The 22,869-nt window shown below is 42.8% G+C and overlaps 1 protein-coding gene across 3 annotated transcripts in view; it reads right to left on the bottom strand.

The window, feature by feature from the left end:
- Positions 1 to 21,873, bottom strand: part of LOC143766510 (uncharacterized) — a 39,828-nt gene extending 17,955 nt beyond the window's left edge. The window contains exons 1-6 of one of the 3 annotated variants that reach the window (XM_077254251.1): positions 21,834 to 21,873; positions 8,227 to 8,376; positions 7,033 to 7,212; positions 6,827 to 6,950; positions 6,646 to 6,743; positions 6,357 to 6,447 (exon numbers count right to left, since the gene is read on the bottom strand). In XM_077254251.1, coding sequence (XP_077110366.1) covers positions 6,357 to 6,447; positions 6,646 to 6,743; positions 6,827 to 6,950; positions 7,033 to 7,212; positions 8,227 to 8,376; positions 21,834 to 21,860 — 670 coding nt within the window. In that variant the 5' untranslated portion in view covers positions 21,861 to 21,873. Of the gene's footprint in view, positions 1 to 6,356; positions 6,448 to 6,645; positions 6,744 to 6,826; positions 6,951 to 7,032; positions 7,213 to 8,154; positions 8,377 to 15,475; positions 15,654 to 21,833 lie in introns of those variants that run through there. The other 2 variants (XM_077254253.1, XM_077254252.1) reach the window with 2 other exon arrangements.
- Positions 21,874 to 22,869: the final 996 nt, after the last annotated feature.

Raw genomic sequence — 22,869 nt, 5'->3', positions numbered from 1 at the left:
GTGGATACACCTAAATAAAATGGGAATAGTTGGTGATATCAACTTCCTGTTTGTGGCACATTAGTATATGGGAGGGGGAAATTTTTCAAGATGGGTGGTGACCATGGCGGCTATTTTTAAGTCGGACATTTTTGATCCAACTATTTTTTCCAATGGGAAGAGGGTCATGTGACACATCACACCATAAATCATCCTGCTGCGGCAAGGAAAACTAAATCTCCGAGCAGTCATAAATACTCGGAGACAACCCGAGCGTGCTCAGGAAACCCAAGCAAGGAGTATACTCGCTCATCACTATTAATGACCAAATACTTGTTATCCACCTTAATTTGCAAAATAAATCTTGCCAAAACAGACAAGGTGATTTTCTGGATTTGTTCACTCATTTTGACTCTCATAGTTGTGGTCTACCTATGATGTCAATTATAGGCCTCTCATCTTTTTAAGTGGGAGAACTTGCACAATTGGTGGCTGACTAAATGATTTTTTCCCCACTGCATTTCGTGAAGAATTCTAAAATTATCACCACATGAAGTGACACACGTCAGATTTGAAAAATAGACCCTGATTAGGAACACAAAACTGGCTGCAGGAACTGGTTATCAGAGTATTTGGGGCACTAACTACTGTAGTAAAAAACTGACTATAGACAATAACACATCTACTGAAATGATCAAACAGAACAATCTTCATCAGTAAAAAATGAGTAACTAGTGGTGAAACCTCTCTGGAGCAGTTACAGTATGGGGCTTGGTGGTTCTTCTCTAAATTATCGTAATTTTCTGTCAGATGAGTTTCAAGAAGAAATATTAGATAGTCAAAGATAAGAGTAGAGAACGTATTAGTGCTCCCCATTTCAGGAGAGATTGTGCAGTAATCTGAATTCTTTAGGATTGAAAACATAATGAAGTTTATGACGTGGAGTGAATCCATGAAACCAGGGCTCGAGCCATGCCAACATCTTCTGCAGGCGGGAATAAATGTATTTTACAGCCATCAGCCATGCACAGCTTAGAGATATATCATGGCACAGGTGTGATGTTTTTTATGTAGTTTTAATATAATCCTCCTTGAAGTTAGTTGTTTTTAAAGAAATTGAAAAGTTATGATAAAGGGAAACTCTGTTGTTATTGTACAGAAATTCATATTTGGCCTCACTGCACATTTAATGTTGTTGATCATAAAAGCAAAGTTTGGCCAGAAAGACTGGACCTGGTCTTGTAGGGACCATATGAGCACATTCAGCAGCACAGGAGGGAGAGAAGGTAAATTCATCCAATAAGATATCAGGGTTCTAGGAAGCCAATAGCATCATTATTACCCTCTGCTTTCTCTTACAGGCCCATTATAATATTTTTCTTCAAGTGATTCTCTTACTTGTTTGCACATTCTACGTCATTTGGCTTTGTAGTTTACAGATCTGGGCAGGTAATGGTCAGTGACTACTAGGGTTGAGCGACTTTTCATTTTTTGAGATCGAGTCGGGTTTCACGAAACCCGACTTTCTCAGAAGTCGGGTCGAGTGAAATCGGCCGATCTTATTGAAAAGTCGGGGTCAGGGATCGGCCAAAACATGAAACCCAATGCAATTCAATGGGGAAGCATACTTTTTTAATATTTGCTTCAGCGCAATAATGTTGAAAAGCCGGTAATTCAATTGCCGGCTTTTCATTTCTCCTGCCTAAACCCGACAGGATATGAGACATGGTTTACATACAGTAAACCATGTCATATCCCCCTTTTTTTTGCATATTACACACTACTAATGTTAGCAGTGTGTATGTGCAAAATTTCGGCGCTGTAGCTATTAAATTTAAGGGTTAAATCGCGGAAAAAATTGGCGTGGGCTCCCGCACAATTTTCTCCGCCAGAGTGGTAAAGCCAGTGACTGAGGGCAGATATTAATAGCCAGGAGAGGGTCCATGGTTATTGGCCCCCCCATGGCTAAAAACATCTGCCCCCAGCCACCCCAGAAAAGGCACATCTGGAAGATGCGCCTATTCTGGCACTTGGCCACTCTCTTCCCACTCCCGTGTAGCGGTGGGATATGGGGTAATGAAGGGTTAATGCCACCTTGCTATTGTAAGGTGACATTAAGCCAGATTAATAATGGAGAGGTGTCAATTCTGACACCTATCCATTATTAATCCAATTGTATGAAAGGGTTAAAAAGCACACACACACGATTAAAAAGTATTTTAATGAAATAAACACACAGGTTGTTGTAATATTTTATTGCTCTCTCAATCCACCTGAAGACCCTCGCTTGGAAAAATAATAAACCATATGACCTGGAGCGTGGGAAAAAGTTCCCAGGCTGCAGTTCATGAGGACATCCACCAGGGGGCGCATCACCGTGACTGAAGGTAACTATAGGTCATTGACCTACATTTCCTTCATTCGCCGGGGTTTACAGGCACGAGCACAGCTGCATTATAGCAGAGCTCCTGCCTGTAAACTATTTTAACCCCTTCAGATGGGCTTACCTCGTGGGACGTGACAGTTCATCAGAGGGTATGTATATTGTTGGTTTATTATTTTTCCAAGCGAGGGTCTTCAGGTGGATTGAGAGAGCAATAAAATATTAAAACAACCTGTGTGTTTATTTCATTAAAATACTTTTTAATCATGTGTGTGTGTGTTATTTAACCCTTTCATACAATTGGATTAATAATGGATAGGTGTCAGAATTGACGCCTCTCCATTATTATTCTGGCTTAATGTCACCTTACAATAGCAAGGTGGCATTAACCCTTCATTACCCCATATCCCACCGCTACACGGGAGTGGGAAGAGAGTGGCCAAGTGCCAGAATAGGCGCATCTTCCAGATGTGCCTTTTCTGGGGTGGCTGGGGGCAGATGTTTTTAGCCACGGGGGGGCCAATAACCATGGACCCTCTCCTGGCTATTAATATCTGCCCTCAGTCACTGGCTTTACCACTCTGGCGGAGAAAATTGCGTGGGAGCCCACGCCAATTTTTTCCGCGATTTAACCCTTAAATTTAATAGCTACAGCGCTGAAATTTTGCACATACACACTACTAACACTAGTAGTGTGGAATATGCAAAAAAAGGGGGATATGACATGGATTACTGTATGTAAACCATGTCTCATATCATGTTGGGTTTAGGCAGGAGAAATGAAAAGCCGGCAATTGAATTACCGGCTTTTCAACATTATCGCGCTGAAGTAAATATATATATATATATATATATATATATATATATTATATATATATACATACATACATATATATATACACATACATACATACATATACACATATATATATATATATATATATATATATATATATATATATATATATATATATATATATATATATATATATATATATATATATATATATATACAGTGCCTACAAGTAGTATTCAACCCCCTGCAGATTTAGCAGGTTTACACATTTGGAATTAACTTGGCATTGTGACATTTGGACTGTAGATCAGCCTGGAAGTGTGAAATGCACTGCAGCAAAAAAGAATGTTATTTCTTTGTTTGTTTGTTTTTTAAATTGTGAAAAGTTTTTTCAGAGGGTCATTTATTATTCAACCCCTCAACCCCCCAGAATTCTGTTTGGTTCCCCTAAAGTATTAAGAAGTAGTTCAGGCACAAAGAACAATGAGCTTCACATGTTTGGATTAATTATCTCTTCTTCCAGCCTTTTCTGACTATTTAAGACCCTCCCCAAACTTGTGAACAGCACTCAAACATGGTCAACATGGGAAAGACAAAGGAGCATTCCAAGGCCATCAGAGACAAGATTGTGGATGGTCACAAGGCTGGCAAGGGGTACAAAACCCTTTCCAAGGAGTTGGGCCTACCTGTCTCCACTGTTGGGAGCATCATCCGGAAGTGGAAGGCTTATGGAACTACTGTTAGCCTTCCACGGCCTGGACAGCCTTTGAAAGTTTCCTCCCGTGCCGAGGCCAGGCTTGCCCGAAGAGTCAAGGCTAACCCAAGGACAACAAGGAAGGAGCTCCGGGAAGATCTCATGGCAGTGGGGACATTGGTTTCAGTCAATACCATAAGTAACGTACTCCACCGCAATGGTCTCCGTTCCAGACGAGCCCGTAAGGTACCTTTACTTTCAAAGCATCATGTCAAGGCTCGTCTACAGTTTGCTCATGATCACTTGGAGGACTCTGAGACTGACTGGTTCAAGGTTCTCTGGTCTGATGACACCAAGATCGAGATCTTTGGTGCCAACCACACACGTGACGTTTGGAGACTGGATGGCACTGCATACGACCCCAAGAATACCATCCCTACAGTCAAGCATGGTTGTGGCAGCATCATGCTGTAGGGCTGTTTCTCAGCCAAGGGGCATGGCCATCTGGTCCGCATCCATGGGAAGATGGATCGCACGGCCTACCTGGAGATTTTGGCCAAGAACCTCCGCTCCTCCATCAAGGATCTTAAGATGGGTCATCATTTCATCTTCCAACAAGACAACGACCCAAAGCACACAGCCAAGAAAACCAAGGCCTGGTTCAAGAGGCAAAAAATCAAGGTGTTGCAGTGGCCTAGTCAGTCTCCTGACCTTAACCCAATTGAAAACTTGTGGAAGGAGCTCAAGATTAAAGTCCACATGAGACACCAAAAGAACCTAGATAACTTTGAGAAGATCTGCATGGAGGAGTGGGCCAAGATAACTCCAGAGACCTGTGCCGGCCTGATCAGGTCTTTGAAAAAACGATTATTAGCTGTAATTGCAAACAAAGGTTATTCCACAAAATATTAAACCTAGGGGTTGAATAATAATTGACCCACACTTTTATGTTTAAAATTTATAAAAATTTAACTGAGCAACAAAACTTTTCGGTTTGTAAGATTTATGCATCTGTTAATAAATCCTGCTCTTGTTTGAAGTTTGAAGGCTCTAACTTATTTGCATCTTATTAAACCTGCTAAATCTGCAGGGGGTTGAATACTACTTGTAGGCACTGTATATATATACACTCACCGGCCACTTTATTAGGTACACCTGTCCAACTTCTTGTTAACACTTAATTTCTAATCAGCCAATCACATGGCGGCAACTCAGTGCATTTAGGCATGTAGACATGGTCAAGACAATCTCCTGCAGTTCAAACCGAGCATCAGTATGGGGAAGAAAGGTGATTTGAGTGCCTTTGAACGTGGCATGGTTGTTGGTGCCAGAAGGGCTGGTCTGAGTATTTCAGAAACTGCTGATCTACTGGGATTTTCACGCACAACCATCTCTAGGGTTTACAGAGAATGGTCCGAAAAAGAAAAAAAATCCAGTGAGCGGCAGTTCTGTGGGCGGAAATGCCTTGTTGATGCCAGAGGTCAGAGGAGAATGGGCAGACTGGTTCGAGCTGATAGAAAGGCAACAGTGACTCAAATCGCCACCCGTTACAACCAAGGTAGGCCTAAGAGCATCTCTGAACGCACAGTGCGTCGAACTTTGAGGCAGATGGGCTACAGCAGCAGAAGACCACACCGGGTACCACTCCTTTCAGCTAAGAACAGGAAACTGAGGCTACAATTTGTACAAGCTCATCGAAATTGGACAGTAGAAGATTGGAAAAACGTTGCTTGGTCTGATGAGTCTCGATTTCTGCTGCGACATTCGGATGGTAGGGTCAGAATTTGGCGTAAACAACATGAAAGCATGGATCCATCCTCCCTTGTATGGAGCATCTTTGGGATGTGCAGCCGACAAATCTGCGGCAACTGTGTGATGCCATCATGTCAATATGGACCAAAATCTCTGAGGAATGCTTCCAGCACCTTGTTGAATCTATGCCACGAAGAATTGAGGCAGTTCTGAAGGCAAAAGGGGGTCCAACCCGTTACTAGCATGGTGTACCTAATAAAGTGGCCGGTGAGTGTATATATATATATATATATATATATATATATATATATATATATATATATATATATATGTGTCTCTATGACATATATATATATATATATATATATATATTAAAAAAAACGAAACCCAACTTTGGATTACAGATCGTGTACCGCCGACCCGATCCCAGAGTGGGATCAGGTCGGGTTTCACGAAACCCGACTTTGCTAAAAGTCGGCGACTTTTGAAAAGTGCCGATCTGTTTCGCTCAACCCTAGTGACTACTAATCCCAGGGAGGTAGTTGGATAATCCAGGTTGTAAGTTCTATAGAAAAGGATTTAATTTCACAAAGTAATTTCAACATTTCCAAATAGAGCAGAATGTTGTGGTCCATAGGCAAAATGCTGATCACACGATTGTGATACGACCAGAACAGACTATTGATAAAGCAGCCACAGCTGGTGACTGAGAAGAATCTGTGACTTCTCTGCATTTAGTGGTTTCTACTCACCTGGGTAGTCATATGTAGGAATCTCCTCTTTACACCGCTTATCACTCCTCACATATGTCTCTGTAGTATTAATATGGGTCAGATCTTTGTCCTGAAACAAATATAGTAAAAGTCACAGATAGGTGGAGAAGTCCCATCTATGGTCAGCTCTAATCCTGCCATCTCCACCGTTCTCATTACACAAGTATAAAACATATAATACTGGGGGATAAAACAAAGCTGAGCACAAGACCTTTACAGCCGTCTACACATCATAGGGGAGATCTCATGACACCTTCTCTCCATCTACCTGATGATCCTGAGGAGCACTGGGATCTTCTTGCTTACAGTCCTGTGGAAGAAGAGGATGGGGACATCTCTCTGGTGTTGTCCTCTTACTGGATAGATCTGGAGGAAACACATACAGGGACTGAATTCATTCTTTACATACAGATAATTATAGGCTGTGTGCATTTATTCCTGTCTATTACCTGGTGATGTTAGGGGTTGAGGAATCTCCATCATGATTTCCTTGTATACATCTTTGTGTCCCTCTAAATACTCCCACTCCTCCATGGAGAAATAGACAGCGACATCCTGACACCTTACAGGAACCTGACACATACAATGATACCGTCATCCCCTGATCACTTCATAGCGTTACTGTATAATGTCCCAACATTCCCAGCAGAGTCACCTCTCCAGTCAACAGCTCAATCATCTTGCAGGCGAGTTCTAGGATCTTCTGGTCATTGATATCCTCATAAACCTGGGGGATACATGGAGGCCTTGGGACTGGACTTATGGGTCTTCCCCATCCCTCAGACACAGGGTCCTGACAGCGCTCACTAGAGGTCTTCTTCACTACTGTGTAATTCTGGTTATGGAGAGACACGTTAATACATTTCACTACAGAAGGTAAAACTATGGAATAACACTGGCGCTCACCCTAAAGAACAATCCTCCTCAGCTGCTGGAATCAAACAGGGTAGTGCCCACCCGTATACATGAAACTAATAAAACCAGGTAGAAACCGCGCTTGAGGAAAAAGGACAAATAGAATGACCTCAAGGACAAATGTCAAACAGAGCAACAATACTATTCCAACTGGTGGAATAGTGATATAAAATGGTGAATACTTCAACAGACTGCCCGCACAGTAAGTTTGTAGTGCTAACATCCAAGAGAAACCGATGGCCGTCGGCTTACCTATATATGTTGGGGGCTGCGGCGTGCGGTGAGCTGCTGGGTAGTTGCTTGTCGACTGTAGGCTGCAGATGACCGGGTTCCTGATGAAGAAGAGCGCAGCCTCTTTGAAACGCGTTGGTTAATCTTCTCTTCCCCCCTTTTTTGAGCGCTTCAGCGCTCCATACTGAAGGTGACATCACAAGCAGGAGGAGCCTATCGGCCATTTTTTTTCTCTCTCACTCCTCGTGGTTTTCAGGAAGCGCTACCGGCCGGAGTGCCCCTGGTCCCACACTGCACTCCACCACCCGACACTAATTAGTGCCGCAGCCCCGTTCATCTGCAGCCTACAGTCGACAAGCAACTACCCAGCAGCTCACCGCACGCCGCAGCCCCCAACATATATAGGTAAGCCGACGGCCATCGGTTTCTCTTGGATGTTAGCACTACAAACTTACTGTGCGGGCAGTCTGTTGAAGTATTCACCATTTTATATCACTATTCCACCAGTTGGAATAGTATTGTTGCTCTGTTTGACATTTATCCTTGGGGTCATTCTATTTGTCCTTTTTCCTCAAGCGCGGTTTCTACCTGGTTTTATAAATTTCACTACAGACATTTCCAGACTCCTCACCTCTCCATTTCTGTCCATCTGTTATTCCCATAGATAAGAATGATGTAATGTGACGTCATCAGAATCTCTCACCTCTCCAGTAAGCCGGAAGAGGATTTCTAGGGTGAGGTGTAATATCCTCTCCGCCATCTTGTCTCTGTCCATATCTATCCTTGATGGGTAATTCAGGAAAATTTTCTTATATAGATGATCTTCACTGAGAGGATCTGATATTGTAGAGACCTGAATGAGAAGATGAGCCGATGTAACATCATAAGAATCCTGTGTAATAATATAATTATTTGAGATAATCATGGGTAACACATGAGGAGATAGAACGTGTAGATGTTGTATTCTCTAGTCTTTTATGGACTGGAACAGAAGTTGAATTGCTGGCTAAGACATCTCCATGCTCCCAATGACTGGCTATGTTTCTTACTGCTTCAGTAACTGACTGGCTGTAGGAATCACAAGTTCGTTGGGAATGACTAGGAAATACAGAGACTGGTGGGGGACCCAAGCAGCAATGGTATTTTTTATTATTTTACAACATACCACGTTCTTCCCTGACATCTACTAATAAAACCTATGTATTTAGGCCACAGACAACAAGCAGCTTATTCCTCGGAGTCGGCAGCTGAATACGTTCCTCATAGACTCATCTTCCATAACGCTAATTCTCGTCTCATTTACCGACACTGGAATCGGCATTAGCAATACTGCAGGAGATATTCATTACACAGGACAGGAGAAATAACTACTTCATGATGAGGACGACATCTTCATCTTCTACTACGGATCTAAAAACTGTCATGGTTCTCAACACACAGAGAACATAGTTGAGCATACAAAAAGGACTAGCTCTTGGAAGATGGGAACTCGAGCTGACCGTGAGCTAAACCTATCACAACAACTGAAAGTGGCCGGGTAGCGTGCCTACGTTTTATCCCTAGACGCCCAGCGCCAGCCGGAGAACTGACTGACCCTAGCAGAGGAAAATACAGACCTGGCTCACCTCTAGAGAAATTTTCCCCACAAGGCGGACAGTAGCCCCCACAAATATTGTCGGTGATTTCAGAGGAAATTGACATACGAAGTATGAAAATAGGTTTAGCAAAATTGAGGTCCGCTTACTAGATAGAAGGAAGACAGAAAAGGGGACTTCACGGCCAGCTGAAAACCCTATTCAAAATTCCATCCTGAAATTACTTTAGAACTCTAATATCAACTCATGACACCAGAGTGGCAATTTCAGTTCACAAGAGCTTCCAGTCTCAGAAATATTCAAACACAGAGAACTGGAACAAAAATGCAAACAAACTTAGGACAAAAATCCAACTTAGCTGAAAGTAGTCTAGGAGCAGGAACATGCAACAGAAATGCTTCTGGTAACATTGTTGGCCGGCATAGAAATGACTGAGGAGCAAGGTTAAATAGAAACTCCCACATCCTGATGGAAACAGGTGAACAGAGGAGATGACAAACACACGTTCAGTACCACCAGTGACCACCGGGGGAGCCCAGAAACCAAATCCACAACAGTACCCCCCCCTCAAGGAGGGGGCACCGAACCCTCACCAGAACCACCAGGGCGATCAGGATGAGCCCTATGAAAGGCACGGACCAAATCGGAGGCATGAACATCAGAGGCTGTCACCCAAGAATTATCCTCCTGACCGTAGCCCTTCCACTTGACCAAATACTGAAGTCTCCGTCTGGAAACACGGGAGTCCAAGATCTTCTCCACAACGTACTCCAACTCACCCTCAACCAACACCAGAGCAGGAGGCTCAACGGAAGGCACAACAGGTACCTCATACCTGCGCAACAATGACCGATGGAAGACATTATGAATAGAAAAAGATGCAGGGAGGTCCAAACGAAAGGACACAGGGTTAAGAATCTCCAATATCCTGTACGGGCCGATGAACCGAGGCTTAAACTTAGGAGAAGAAACCTTCATAGGGACAAACCGAGAAGACAACCACACCAAATCCCCAACACAAAGACGAGGACCAACACGACGACGGCGGTTGGCAAAATGCTGAGTCTTCTCCTGGGACAACTTCAAATTGTCCACCACCTGCCCCCAAATCTGATGCAACCTCTCCACCACAGCATCCACTCCAGGACAATCCGAAGGCTCCACCTGACCGGAAGAGAAACGAGGATGAAACCCCGAATTACAGAAGAAAGGAGAAACCAAAGTGGCAGAACTAGCCCGATTATTGAGGGCAAACTCCGCCAAGGGCAAGAAGGCAACCCAATCATCCTGATCCGCAGAGACAAAACACCTCAAATAAGTCTCCAAGGTCTGATTAGTTCGCTCGGTCTGGCCATTAGTCTGAGGATGGAAAGCAGACGAAAAAGACAAATCAATGCCCATCCTAGCGCAGAACGCTCGCCAAAATCTAGACACGAATTGAGTCCCCCTGTCAGAAACGATATTCTCCGGAATACCATGCAAGCGAACCACATTTTGAAAAAACAGAGGAACCAACTCGGATGAGGAAGGCAACTTAGGCAAGGGAACCAAATGGACCATCTTAGAGAAACGGTCACACACCACCCAGATGACAGACATCTTCTGAGAAACAGGGAGATCAGAAATAAAATCCATCGAGATGTGAGTCCAAGGCCTCTTCGGAATAGGCAAGGACAACAACAATCCACTAGCCCGAGAACAACAAGGCTTGGCCCGAGCACAAACATCACAAGACTGCACAAAACCTCGCACATCTCGTGACAGGGAAGGCCACCAGAAGGACCTAGCCACCAACTCCCTGGTACCAAAGATTCCAGAATGCCCTGCCAACGCAGAAGAATGGACCTCCGAGATGACTCTACTGGTCCAATCATCAGGAACAAACATTCTACCAGGCGGGCAACGATCAGGTCTATCCGCCTGAAACTCCTGCAAGGCCCATCGCAGGTCTGGGGAAACAGCAGATAAAATCACTCCCTCCTTAAGGATACCCGTAGGTTCAGAATTACCAGGAGAATCAGGCTCAAAACTCCTAGAAAGGGCATCCGCCTTCACATTTTTAGAACCTGGTAGGTATGAAACCACAAAATTAAACCGAGAGAAAAATAACGACCAGCGCGCCTGTCTAGGATTCAGGCGCCTGGCAGACTCAAGATAAATCAAATTCTTGTGGTCGGTCAATACCACCACCTGATGTCTAGCCCCCTCAAGCCAATGACGCCATTCCTCAAAAGCCCACTTCATAGCTAAGAGTTCACGATTACCAATATCATAATTTCGCTCCGCGGGCGAAAATTTACGAGAAAAGAACGCGCAAGGTCTCATCACGGAGCAGTCGGAACTTTTCTGCGACAAAACCGCCCCAGCTCCAATCTCTGAAGCGTCGACCTCAACCTGAAAAGGAAGAGTAACATCAGGCTGACGCAATACAGGGGCGGAAGAAAAGCGGCGCTTAAGCTCCCGAAAGGCCTCCACAGCAGCAGGGGACCAATCAGCAACATCAGCACCCTTCTTAGTCAAATCAGTCAGTGGTTTAGCACCATCAGAAAACCCAGTTATAAATCGACGGTAGAAATTAGCAAAGCCCAAGAATTTCTGAAGGCTCTTAAGAGAAGAGGGTTGCGTCCAATCACAAATAGCCTGAACCTTGACAGGATCTATCTCAATGGAAGAGGGGGAAAAAATATACCCCAAAAAAGAAATCTTTTGAACCCCAAAAATGCACTTAGAACCCTTTACACACAAGGAATTAGAGCGTAAAACCTGAAAAACCTTCCTGACCTGCTGGACATGAGAGTCCCAGTCATCCGAAAAAATCAAAATATCATCCAAATACACAATCATAAATTTATCCAAATATTCACGGAAAATGTCATGCATAAAGGACTGAAAGACTGAAGGGGCATTTGAAAGACCAAAAGGCATCACTAAATACTCAAAATGACCCTCAGGCGTATTAAATGCGGTTTTCCACTCGTCCCCCTGCTTAATTCGCACTAAATTATACGCCCCACGAAGATCAATCTTAGAGAACCACTTGGCCCCCTTTATGCGAGCAAACAAATCAGTAAGCAATGGCAAAGGGTACTGATATTTAATCGTGATTTTATTCAAAAGCCGATAATCAATACACGGCCTCAAAGAGCCATCCTTTTTAGATACAAAGAAAAAGCCGGCTCCTAAAGGAGATGACGAAGGACGAATATGTCCCTTTTCCAAGGACTCCTTAATATATTCACGCATAGCAGCATGTTCAGGCACAGACAGATTAAATAAACGACCTTTTGGAAACTTACTGCCCGGAATCAGATCTATTGTACAATCGCAATCTCTGTGCGGAGGCAGTGAACCAAGTTTAGGTTCCTCAAAAACGTCACGATAATCAGATAAAAATTCCGGAATCTCAGAGGGAACAGATGACGAAATGGCAACCAAAGGTACGTCCCCATGAGTCCCCTGACATCCCCAGCTTAACACAGACATTGCTTTCCAGTCGAGGACTGGGTTATGAGATTGCAGCCATGGCAATCCAAGCACCAAAACATCATGTAGATTATACAATACAAGAAAGCGAATAATCTCCTGGTGATCCGGATTAATACGCATAGTCACTTGTGTCCAGTATTGTGGTTTATTACTAGCCAATGGCGTGGAGTCAATACCCTTCAGAGGTATAGGAACTTCCAAAGGCTCTAAATCATAACCACAGCATTTGGCAAAGGACCAATCCATAAGACTCAAAGCGGCGCCAGAGTCGACATAAGCGTCCGCGGTAATTGACGATAAAGAGCAAATCAGGGTCACAGATAGAATAAACTTAGACTGTAAAGTGCTGATTGAAACAGACTTATCAACCTTCTTTGTACGTTTAGAGCATGCTGATATAACATGAGTTGCATCACCACAATAGAAGCATAACCCATTTTTTCGCCTAAAGTTCTGCCGTTCACTTCTAGACAGAATTCTATCACATTGCATATTCTCTGGCGCCTTCTCAGTAGACACCGCCAAATGGTGCACAGGTTTGCGCTCCCGCAAACGCCGATCAATCTGAATGGCCATTGTCATGGACTCATTCAGACCTGCAGGCACAGGGAACCCCACCATAACATCCTTAATGGCATCAGAGAGACCCTCTCTGAAAATCGCCGCCAGGGCGCACTCATTCCACTGAGTAAGCACAGACCACTTACGAAATTTTTGGCAGTATATTTCCGCCTCATCTGTACCCTGGGACAGGGCCATCAAGGCTTTTTCAGCCTGAATCTCTAAATGGGGTTCCTCATAAAGCAACCCCAAAGCTAGAAAAAACGCATCCACATTGAGCAACGCAGGATCCCCTGGTGCCAAAGCAAATGCCCAATCCTGAGGGTCGCCCCGGAGTAAGGAAATTATAATCCTGACCTGCTGTGCAGGATCTCCAGCGGAGCGAGATCTCAGAGACAAAAACAATTTACAATTATGTTTGAAATTCTGAAAGCGAGATCTATCCCCGGAGAAAAATTCAGGTAAAGGAATTCTAGGTTCAGATATTGGAGCATGAATAACAAAATCCTGTAAACTTTGAACCTTATTAGCGAGATTACTCAAACCAATAGCTAAACTCTGAGGATCCATTTTCATCAGGTGAGATCAGAGCCATTCAAGGATTAGAAGGAGAGAGAGACGAAGGCTGCAGTATAAGCAGAGAAGCAAACTCAGGGAAAAAAAAAAAAAAAAATTCTCTGCAGACTTCTAATTCTCTCCTTTCTTCAGCCAATATTTTAACCCTCGGCCGGCCAAACTGTCATGGTTCTCAACACACAGAGAACATAGTTGAGCATACAAAAAGGACTAGCTCTTGGAAGATGGGAACTCGAGCTGACCGTGAGCTAAACCTATCACAACAACTGAAAGTGGCCGGGTAGCGTGCCTATGTTTTATCCCTAGACGCCCAGCGCCAGCCGGAGAACTGACTGACCCTAGCAGAGGAAAATACAGACCTGGCTCACCTCTAGAGAAATTTTCCCCACAAGGCGGACAGTAGCCCCCACAAATATTGTCGGTGATTTCAGAGGAAATTGACATACGAAGTATGAAAATAGGTTTAGCAAAATTGAGGTCCGCTTACTAGATAGAAGGAAGACAGAAAAGGGGACTTCACGGCCAGCTGAAAACCCTATTCAAAATTCCATCCTGAAATTACTTTAGAACTCTAATATCAACTCATGACACCAGAGTGGCAATTTCAGTTCACAAGAGCTTCCAGTCTCAGAAATATTCAAACACAGAGAACTGGAACAAAAATGCAAACAAACTTAGGACAAAAATCCAACTTAGCTGAAAGTAGTCTAGGAGCAGGAACATGCAACAGAAATGCTTCTGGTAACATTGTTGGCCGGCATAGAAATGACTGAGGAGCAAGGTTAAATAGAAACTCCCACATCCTGATGGAAACAGGTGAACAGAGGAGATGACAAACACACATTCAGTACCACCAGTGACCACCGGGGGAGCCCAGAAACCAAATCCACAACAAAAAACATATTTGTCCAGAGTCCATCACTGACTCCATCCCCACCGGCCGTCTATATGAAGGTTTCCCGTCTTCCCCGCACTGTAATCTTCTATCACGTTAGATCTCTTGTCTGATTCACACACAGAAATTTGAGGCTTTTATAAAAGCTTGTTTGTAAAAACAACAAGACAGGAGTTATTTGATGCCAATATCTCCATAAACAGTGTTTTATTTTCTCTCTATATTAGTTTTTTTTAGCTTTTTTGTAGGCTTCTTTATATTACATGAAAAATACCCTTAAAAATATTGGGGATGCAGGTACTGTGGAAAAATCATACTGTGTGTTAGGCCAAGAAACTGGCACTGTACGATATCAAGAATGGGATAAGTGAGGATTTATTATCTAGTGTTTTGGGTGGAAGAATATTGTGTGGGACATCGTGTACTATCATAATGTGTGGGGGATACTGTGGGAACATTATACTGTGTCTGGGGGCCAAGAAAGGGGCCCCGTACTATGGGAGTAATACATGTTTCCTTGATTCCCGTCTTTCATATTTTGGTCGTTTGTATCTATCAGCGGAAAAGGAACAAAACCATTGTGATTCTTATAAGGAGACAACACAAACCTCCTAAATATAACATTTTATAACAACCCCACAATCTGTGACTCTTCAGGGTAAATCGCTCTCTCACCATTGGATTAGAGCTGATACTATGAAGCTAAAGTGACTAAACAGACTTTGTGTCACCTCCATAAAGGGGCACTTTTCCGTGTTTGTCAGAACTGTCCGAGGATTATTAGAGGGGACAGTTTCCCCCCAATTAGAAGGGACACCTGTGGATATTGGGGTCTTTACCTGCTACAATTCTCGTGGGATTTACTTGGTGAAGTGCTGGAATCACTTTCTCCCAAGGAGTTAAATAGCGTCTGTAACTTCAATGTCTTTCTATGAAGCTTCTTCTCTGCACTTTCTTCCTCTGTTTTCTGCCTCATTTCTATTACTCTCCGGAATCAGGAATGTATTAAGGCCTATAGAAACTGCGGAGAAAGAATCATTTTTAATTCTGTGTTTCCAGGATTCTTCTTGTGGGAATTGGCTGCCATATCCCCTGTGCAATATATTTCTAGTATTATTGGTTTATAATACAGTAATTCAATGGACATGAGATGGTTGTTTGTTTATCTCTCTTTTCTCTTGTATTCTTGTGTCATGTATTATTTTTAGGCACATTTGTTCTGACATTTGACATCTGATGGATCTTATGTCACGGATTTGACAGGATTGTTTCCTGAATTTTTTAATAGGACTTACAGGTGGATCCAGTCCTGAAAGCAGAATATCCAGCAAGTATTTGCCATATATTCATGCAAATTCCCTGAAGTGTCATCAATTGTATCTAGTAAAATGCTTGAGTTCTCATTACTCGAATCCAGTAGGTTGGAGAGGCTTGACTTGAGTACTGAGTATAATGAAAGTCAATGAGAAACGCAAAAATTTTTTCCAGAAGAATCTAACGAGAGGGCAGGAAAATCGCTGAAAGAGCGCTCAAATGGTATAGGAACAGCATTGAGAAGATGCCTGGACACATCTCTGACTTCCAGGTCACAGTCTGACCGGGAGTGACCTATGAAGCGTCTTTCTCAGAACAAGGCTCAAAAGGTTGTACTACAGAATTGATGGACCTCGTAGGAGCACCATGGACTATGTCCGAGCTGTGGGGCTAATAAATTGGTGAATGAGTGACTGTCTCTTGTCTTTATTTATTTAAGTCTCTCTTTTTAGGCCTTTCAGGTTTCCATTTGTGGACTGCATCGGAATGCTTGGACTACTTCTGGCCAGCATGGCTTTTTTAAAATCAATAAATTGGTGAACCAGGAAGTCAGGGAGTTTTTTTAAATATACATTTTTGTGTGATAGATACCTCTCCAATATTAATCCCAGAGATTGATGTCCGCTTACAATACACTACTGACATCAACCCCAAAATATATTAGCCCAATTGCTAACATAGCAAGGCAATCGGGAAGAGCCAGACAAAGTGCCAGAATTGGTGCATCTAATGTGTTGCACCAATTCTGGGGCGACTGCAGGCTTGCATTTTTATGCTGGAAATGGGCCAATATTCATGGACCTTTCCAGCCGGATAATATCAGCCCCCAGCTGTCTGGTTTACCTTGGTTGGTTATCAAAAATAGGGAGGATCCCACATCATTTTTTTAAATTAATTATTTAATATGTTTAAAATATGTTAAATACGCCCTTTAGGGCAGCATAAAAGGCACTAGAGGGTGCAAATATCTAATATTTAGGGTGGAATGGACATTAAGCTCTTTCTCCTATAATAACTCTCCCCAAACTGCTTTCAGAGGACATTGTGGTGAGCATTGTTTCACCAGGTCTTATATTAACCCAATGACACGATGTGGCCAGCCAGTCACAGTAAAGCCAAAATGGCTACGGCATTACCGTATATGGCAGGCAATAATACAGAAATAACATTTCAGGAGTATAAAGATCAAAATAAGAAATGTAAAAAAGAAATCAAGCTAGCAAAGTTATCCAAAGAGAAACAAATTGCCAGCGACATTAAACTAAATCTCAAAAAATGTTATGAATACATTGTGATGAAACAGCTTTTTTTCTTAATTTACCAAACATCTATTTTCAGCAAGCTGGGAAGAATAGACTGTTATCTATTTGATGACTTTTAAATGTGTGTTTCTTTCTTGTTGGGCAAAAAACACAGACTTTTGTTTGTATAAGCCTGTAATATTGACTTGTAAGTTGACATTTGAAGTAAAATATTGTGCTGTTATCCTGGATAACTAAAGACACAGGATAATTGAATAATGACATTTGCTGTTATGTTGATTACACATTGTCCAGGCCAGATAGCTTGTTGGCTTGGAAAAGAGAGGAGGAAAAACTATGCAAATGGATTAAATAATCAAATTATGCAAGTTGATTTCATCACTATTCTTCCCCCTTACCTGTGAATGCTGGCTTGAAGGACATTTGTTAACAATAAAAAGAGGTTAGGTGCCTCTGTAACATGAGACATATATTCAGCCAAGACATCCAAACATCCAAAGAACCAGAGACTCTCTACAGGAGAGCAACAAAGACATCATAGCTGCATCACAAGGGACACAGAATTGTCATTCTACAGGATGCCAGCTTAGGGGAACATGGCCCCAGTTGAAATAATGCAGGTTTGCTCCATTGACCATCATTGAACCATGGATACATTTGGGGAAGTCAGGATTTGGACCCTCTGGTTACTTGAGCCTCATGGATACATTTGTGAAAGCCAGGAATGGAACCCACTGTTCACCTGGCTCCATGGAGATTTTCGGAGAAGCCAGTTTTGAATCTCGGGTTAACTGGCCTTGTACCTTAATGGACTGTCATCTTCCTAAGCTTAGGAATGCTGTTGGAGAAATCAGCGCAAATAGGGTCTTATCCAACGCAAAGCGAATTGATATAATCAAATTCTACTCAACAGATTGAGCATTTGATAAAGCATATAAAGTTATCCGCTGCAGCAGATCCACGGGTCAGCAAGTGACCATGCTATAGATGAATGAACGGGTTAATGTGGATATAATCTGCGCTGCTGAATAGATGTAGGTCCAGATGTATTTAAAATTAAGAAAGCATTATACTGTCTCTGTACAAATCCCTGGATAGACCGCACATGGAGTACTATGTACAGTTTTGGGCACTGGTGCTCAGGAAGAATATAATGGAACTAGAGCGAGTACAAAGGAGGGCAACAAAATTAATAAAGTGGATGGGGGAACTACAATACCCAGAGAGATTAGCAAAATTAGGATTATTTAGTCTAGAAAAAAGATGACTAAGGTGCAATCTAATAACCATGTATAAGTATATAAGGGGACAGTACAAATATCTCTCCAAGGAAGGTGACAGTCACAAGGGGGAATTCTCTGCGTCTGGAGGAGAGAAGGTGTTTTCACCAACATAGAAGATTCTTTACTGTTAGGGCAGTGAGAATCTGGAATTCCTTGTCTGAGGAGGTGGTGATGGCGAACTCAGTCGAGGGGTTCAGAAGAGCCCTGGATGTCTTCCTGGAGCGTAACAATATTGTATCTTACAGTTATTAGGTTATTTAGAAGGACGTAGATTTGGGGATTTATTCTGATGAAATGTCTTTCTTCGGCCTTGCTAACTATGTTACTATGTAAAGGTCCACAGAAAAATCGATGAATCCAGCAAGAATGTAGTAAAATCACTAAATTTATTTCTTTCTTTATTTTTTTTTTAAAAAGGAAAGGGTTGTATCCTATGGTACACCACTTGTAAATAAGTTATAATTTCTTACAGCATTATGCACACATGGGAGCGTTCTTCCGACGCGTTTCGACTAACGTCTTAATCATCTTTTGGTTTTTTGTGACTATGTAAAGGTGGTTTATTCAATGCGTTTTGAAGTCTAAGCGACTTCTTCATCAGGAAATACCACATAAATACAGAGTCAGAAGTAGGATACTGTCTTATATATACAAAATTTCAAATAACGGCACCAATGAGATCACCTGACAAACAAATATTTAAACATTGAAATTTCATGGTATTAACCAAATTTTCCAAATTTTTCTTTTTTCATCTTCGCACTATGGAATAGGAAAATTTGGTTAATACCATGAAATTTCAATGCTTAAATATTTTACTCAAATATACATCAATTCTTGAATATGTCATGTGCTGTATCTGTGAACTCTGATATTGTCTGTTTGTCAGGTGATGCCAATGGCGCCGATATTTGAAATTTTGTATATATAAGACAGTATACTAGTCGCTTAGACTTCGAAACACATTGAATAAACCACCTCTCTTTATGTGAAATACGTCTGGACCTACATCTATTCAGCAGCCAGTGGCGGATTACAATGAGGTCAGTCTGGGCAGTAGCCCAGAGACCAGTGGTGTGGGGGGCCCTGGGCAACCGCTCAGTTTGGCTTCCGCCATCAGGGTATTACTGCCCTGAGCGGCGTATGGGCCCGGTGGGCAGAGGGGGCCCGTCTCATCTGCTCACCAGGCCCCTACCGGTGCAGCGGCAGTTTAACGCTATTGACGTGCAGGCGCGCACCCGCATGTCAATAGTTAACAGCCGCCAGCCAATTGGAGGCTGACAGCTGAAGTCAGCCGCAGCACGCACGTTGCCGGCGTCTGATGTCATTGTCAGCCGCCGGCGAGTGCGCGCTTCAGTAGTGTGGAGGGAGCTTCGCCAAAGGAGCGCAGACAGGTGAGGAGAGCTCGTTTTGTTTTGTTTTTTTATTGCGAATGGCAATCCGGGGGGCCCGGGCCAGAAAGCTGGACACGCTGGGGGCAATATACTGGACACACTGGGGGCAATATGCTGGACACACTGAGGGCAATATGCTGGACACACTGGGGGCAATATGCTGGACACACTGGGACAGAATGCTGGACACACTGGGGGCAATATGCTGGACACACTGGGGGCTACCCTTAATCCACCCCTGTCAGCAGCACAGATTATATCCACATTAACACGCTCATTCATCTTCTTAAGCTTGTCATTACCTCCTCTCTGTGTGCGTGCCACAGGTGGGGTCGTCGGCCCTGGAAGCTCTGAAGTAACAGCTGCTCTTATCCCGGCGAGTCAGCGGAAAAGTGAGACTCTGTAATGTGCACTATATTGAGTATTTTGCTGGGACTATTCTATGTATTATTTGCCTGTTTTGTGGTTAAATAAATTATAGCCACACTGTTTTACCCTCACCCTGTACTGTCTGAGTAGTATTACGCCCATGGTAAAAGGAGAGTGTGCGTTCGTTAGGATGATCCCTAGTCCATGTACTTTCGGCTCGTGAACCAGAGCACCCACTGACCCCCCGTGCCTCTACAGTAATCAATGCCAAGGAGAAAAAAAACGATAATAACAAGATAATTGTTATAGAAGACAAAGAAAAGGCTGAGATATTAAACAGGCACTTTTCATCCATGTTCACCAATGAACTGTCTGTTTCAGTTATCATTCAACAAGGCAAAAATCCAAGTTCACCATCTGAAATATTAGTTAAACACAAAAAGAAGTACTCATGTGTCTGAGCAATTTGAACATTGGAGTATGGCTGATGTGGTACTGATATTTAAGGAAGGTAAGAAGGTGGATCCAGGTAACTACCGTCTGATAAGTCTGACATCAATAGTGTGCAAAAATGTTTAGGGCATCATAAGAGATGACCTGCAGAGATATATTGCAGAGAATAATATAATAACTGACAACCAGCATGGACTCATGAAGGATAAGTCGTGTCTTACTAACATGTTGAATTTCTATGAGGAGGTGAGTGCAAATCTGGATGTTGGTAATGATGTGATTTATCTGGACTTTGCAAAGACATTTGATTCTGTACCACATAACAGCCTTATACTGAAGGTACGGAAGCAAGGACTGGGGGAACTATATGCAGATGGGTAAGGAATTGGCTAAATGACAGGAAACAGAGTTATTATCTCTAAATAGGATATAGTCAGCAGTGGATCTGTGCCAGGACCAATTCTTTTTAACCTCTTCATTAATGACCTTGCAGATGGGATTGAGAGTAAAGTGTCAGTCTTTGCTGACGACACCAAACTATGTAGGATATTAAAATCTGACCTTGAAATTACAATAATAAAAAATGATCTGGATAAGATCAAATGAGGTTTAATATTGATAAATGCAGAGTAATGCACCTAGCACGGCAGACACTATAACAGCTTTTAATAAATGGCCGGATGATTTCCTCAGTACAAGTAACACTGTGGGTTATAGTTAAATTAGTGACAAAATGAACAATTGGTGGAGAAAGGTGGAACTTGATGGACCGAGGTCGTTATTCAGCCCATGTAACTATGTTTATTGGCTGTCTAACAGCCGTGAGACATACGGGGCCAAAGCACACAGGATACTGGATCAGGGGCCGAGCGGCTCACTCATCACTAGTATCTACATTATTGTGCTGGGGCGGAACTAGGAGAGGAATCATCGCATTGTGGGAGAACTTCTCTGGGCTTCTGTCCTCTCATCCTGCAGGTGTCTGAGGACTTGGGAACCAGCGAAGCCGAATTCTGTCCACAGCTGTTACGTCACTGTTCACACCACACAGAGACCCCAAAAGGGTCTTCGTGCTGAAGGGGTTAATGTCCCCCCCACTGATGGGGAATCTCCAGCACCTACCTCCACCTGCAGAGCCGCACTCCACATATATGGCTGCTCTGTACGCACAGGACCTGTGATGAGGTCACAGGAGGGGAGGAGTCAGGGGTCACATGATCAGGGGCCTCAGGGAATGATATGAGGAGTGTAGACCCTACATGGAAACTTCTCAGTCAGTGACATTCCCGCCATTATTCCCCTCACTACTGGCACAATTACCTCGCGCCGCCTTTTCTACACAGTGTTATGTGTGGACTGTAACGTGTGATTTCTCTGCTTGGAGACAAATAGACCCCACACATGAGGGAATTATCACCAGTTACCGGATGTCTACTACAGCTCTGGCAAAAATTAAGAGACCACCACATCAAAACCCTGTCATGGGCAGCCCAATCTCCAGACCTGAACCCCATTGAAAACCTCTGGAATGTAATTAAGAGGATGATGGATAGTCACAAGCCATCAAACAAAGAATTGATTACATTTTTGTGCCAAAAGCAGTGTGATAGACAGGTGGAAAGCATGCCAAGACGCATCAAAGCTGTGATTAAAATCATGGTTATTCCACAAAATATTGATTTTTGAACTCTTCCTGAGGTAAAACATTAGTATTGTTGTTTGTAAATGATTATGAACTTGTTTTCTTTGCATTATTTGAGGTGTGAAAGCACTGGGTTATTTTTGTAATTTTGACCATTTTTGTTTTGTCAGAAAAATACAAAATGTATCGCTTGGAACTTCTGAAACATGTTGTCAGAAGTTTATAGAATAAAAGAACAATTTACATTTTACTCAAAAATATACCTATAAAGAGAAAAATCTGACAAACTGAACATGTTGCAGTGGTCTCTTAATTTTTGCCAGAGCTGTATATGGCGGCATATGATTGTTCTATCGACTCCATACTAGGAGATAAAATGCTGAAATCTCATTTATTTAACCCCTTCCAGGGAGGGTGGCCTTACTAGACTATATACAAAAGAGTCTGGCTAAGGGTCATATACGGCCATCCACCTCTCCAGTCGCGGTGGGCTTTTTCTTAAAAAAAGGATGGAGG

Source organism: Ranitomeya variabilis, chromosome 4, assembly GCF_051348905.1.
Source record: "Ranitomeya variabilis isolate aRanVar5 chromosome 4, aRanVar5.hap1, whole genome shotgun sequence".
Taxonomy (NCBI): domain Eukaryota; kingdom Metazoa; phylum Chordata; class Amphibia; order Anura; family Dendrobatidae; genus Ranitomeya; species Ranitomeya variabilis.
This window is presented reverse-complemented; position numbering and strand designations above follow the sequence as displayed.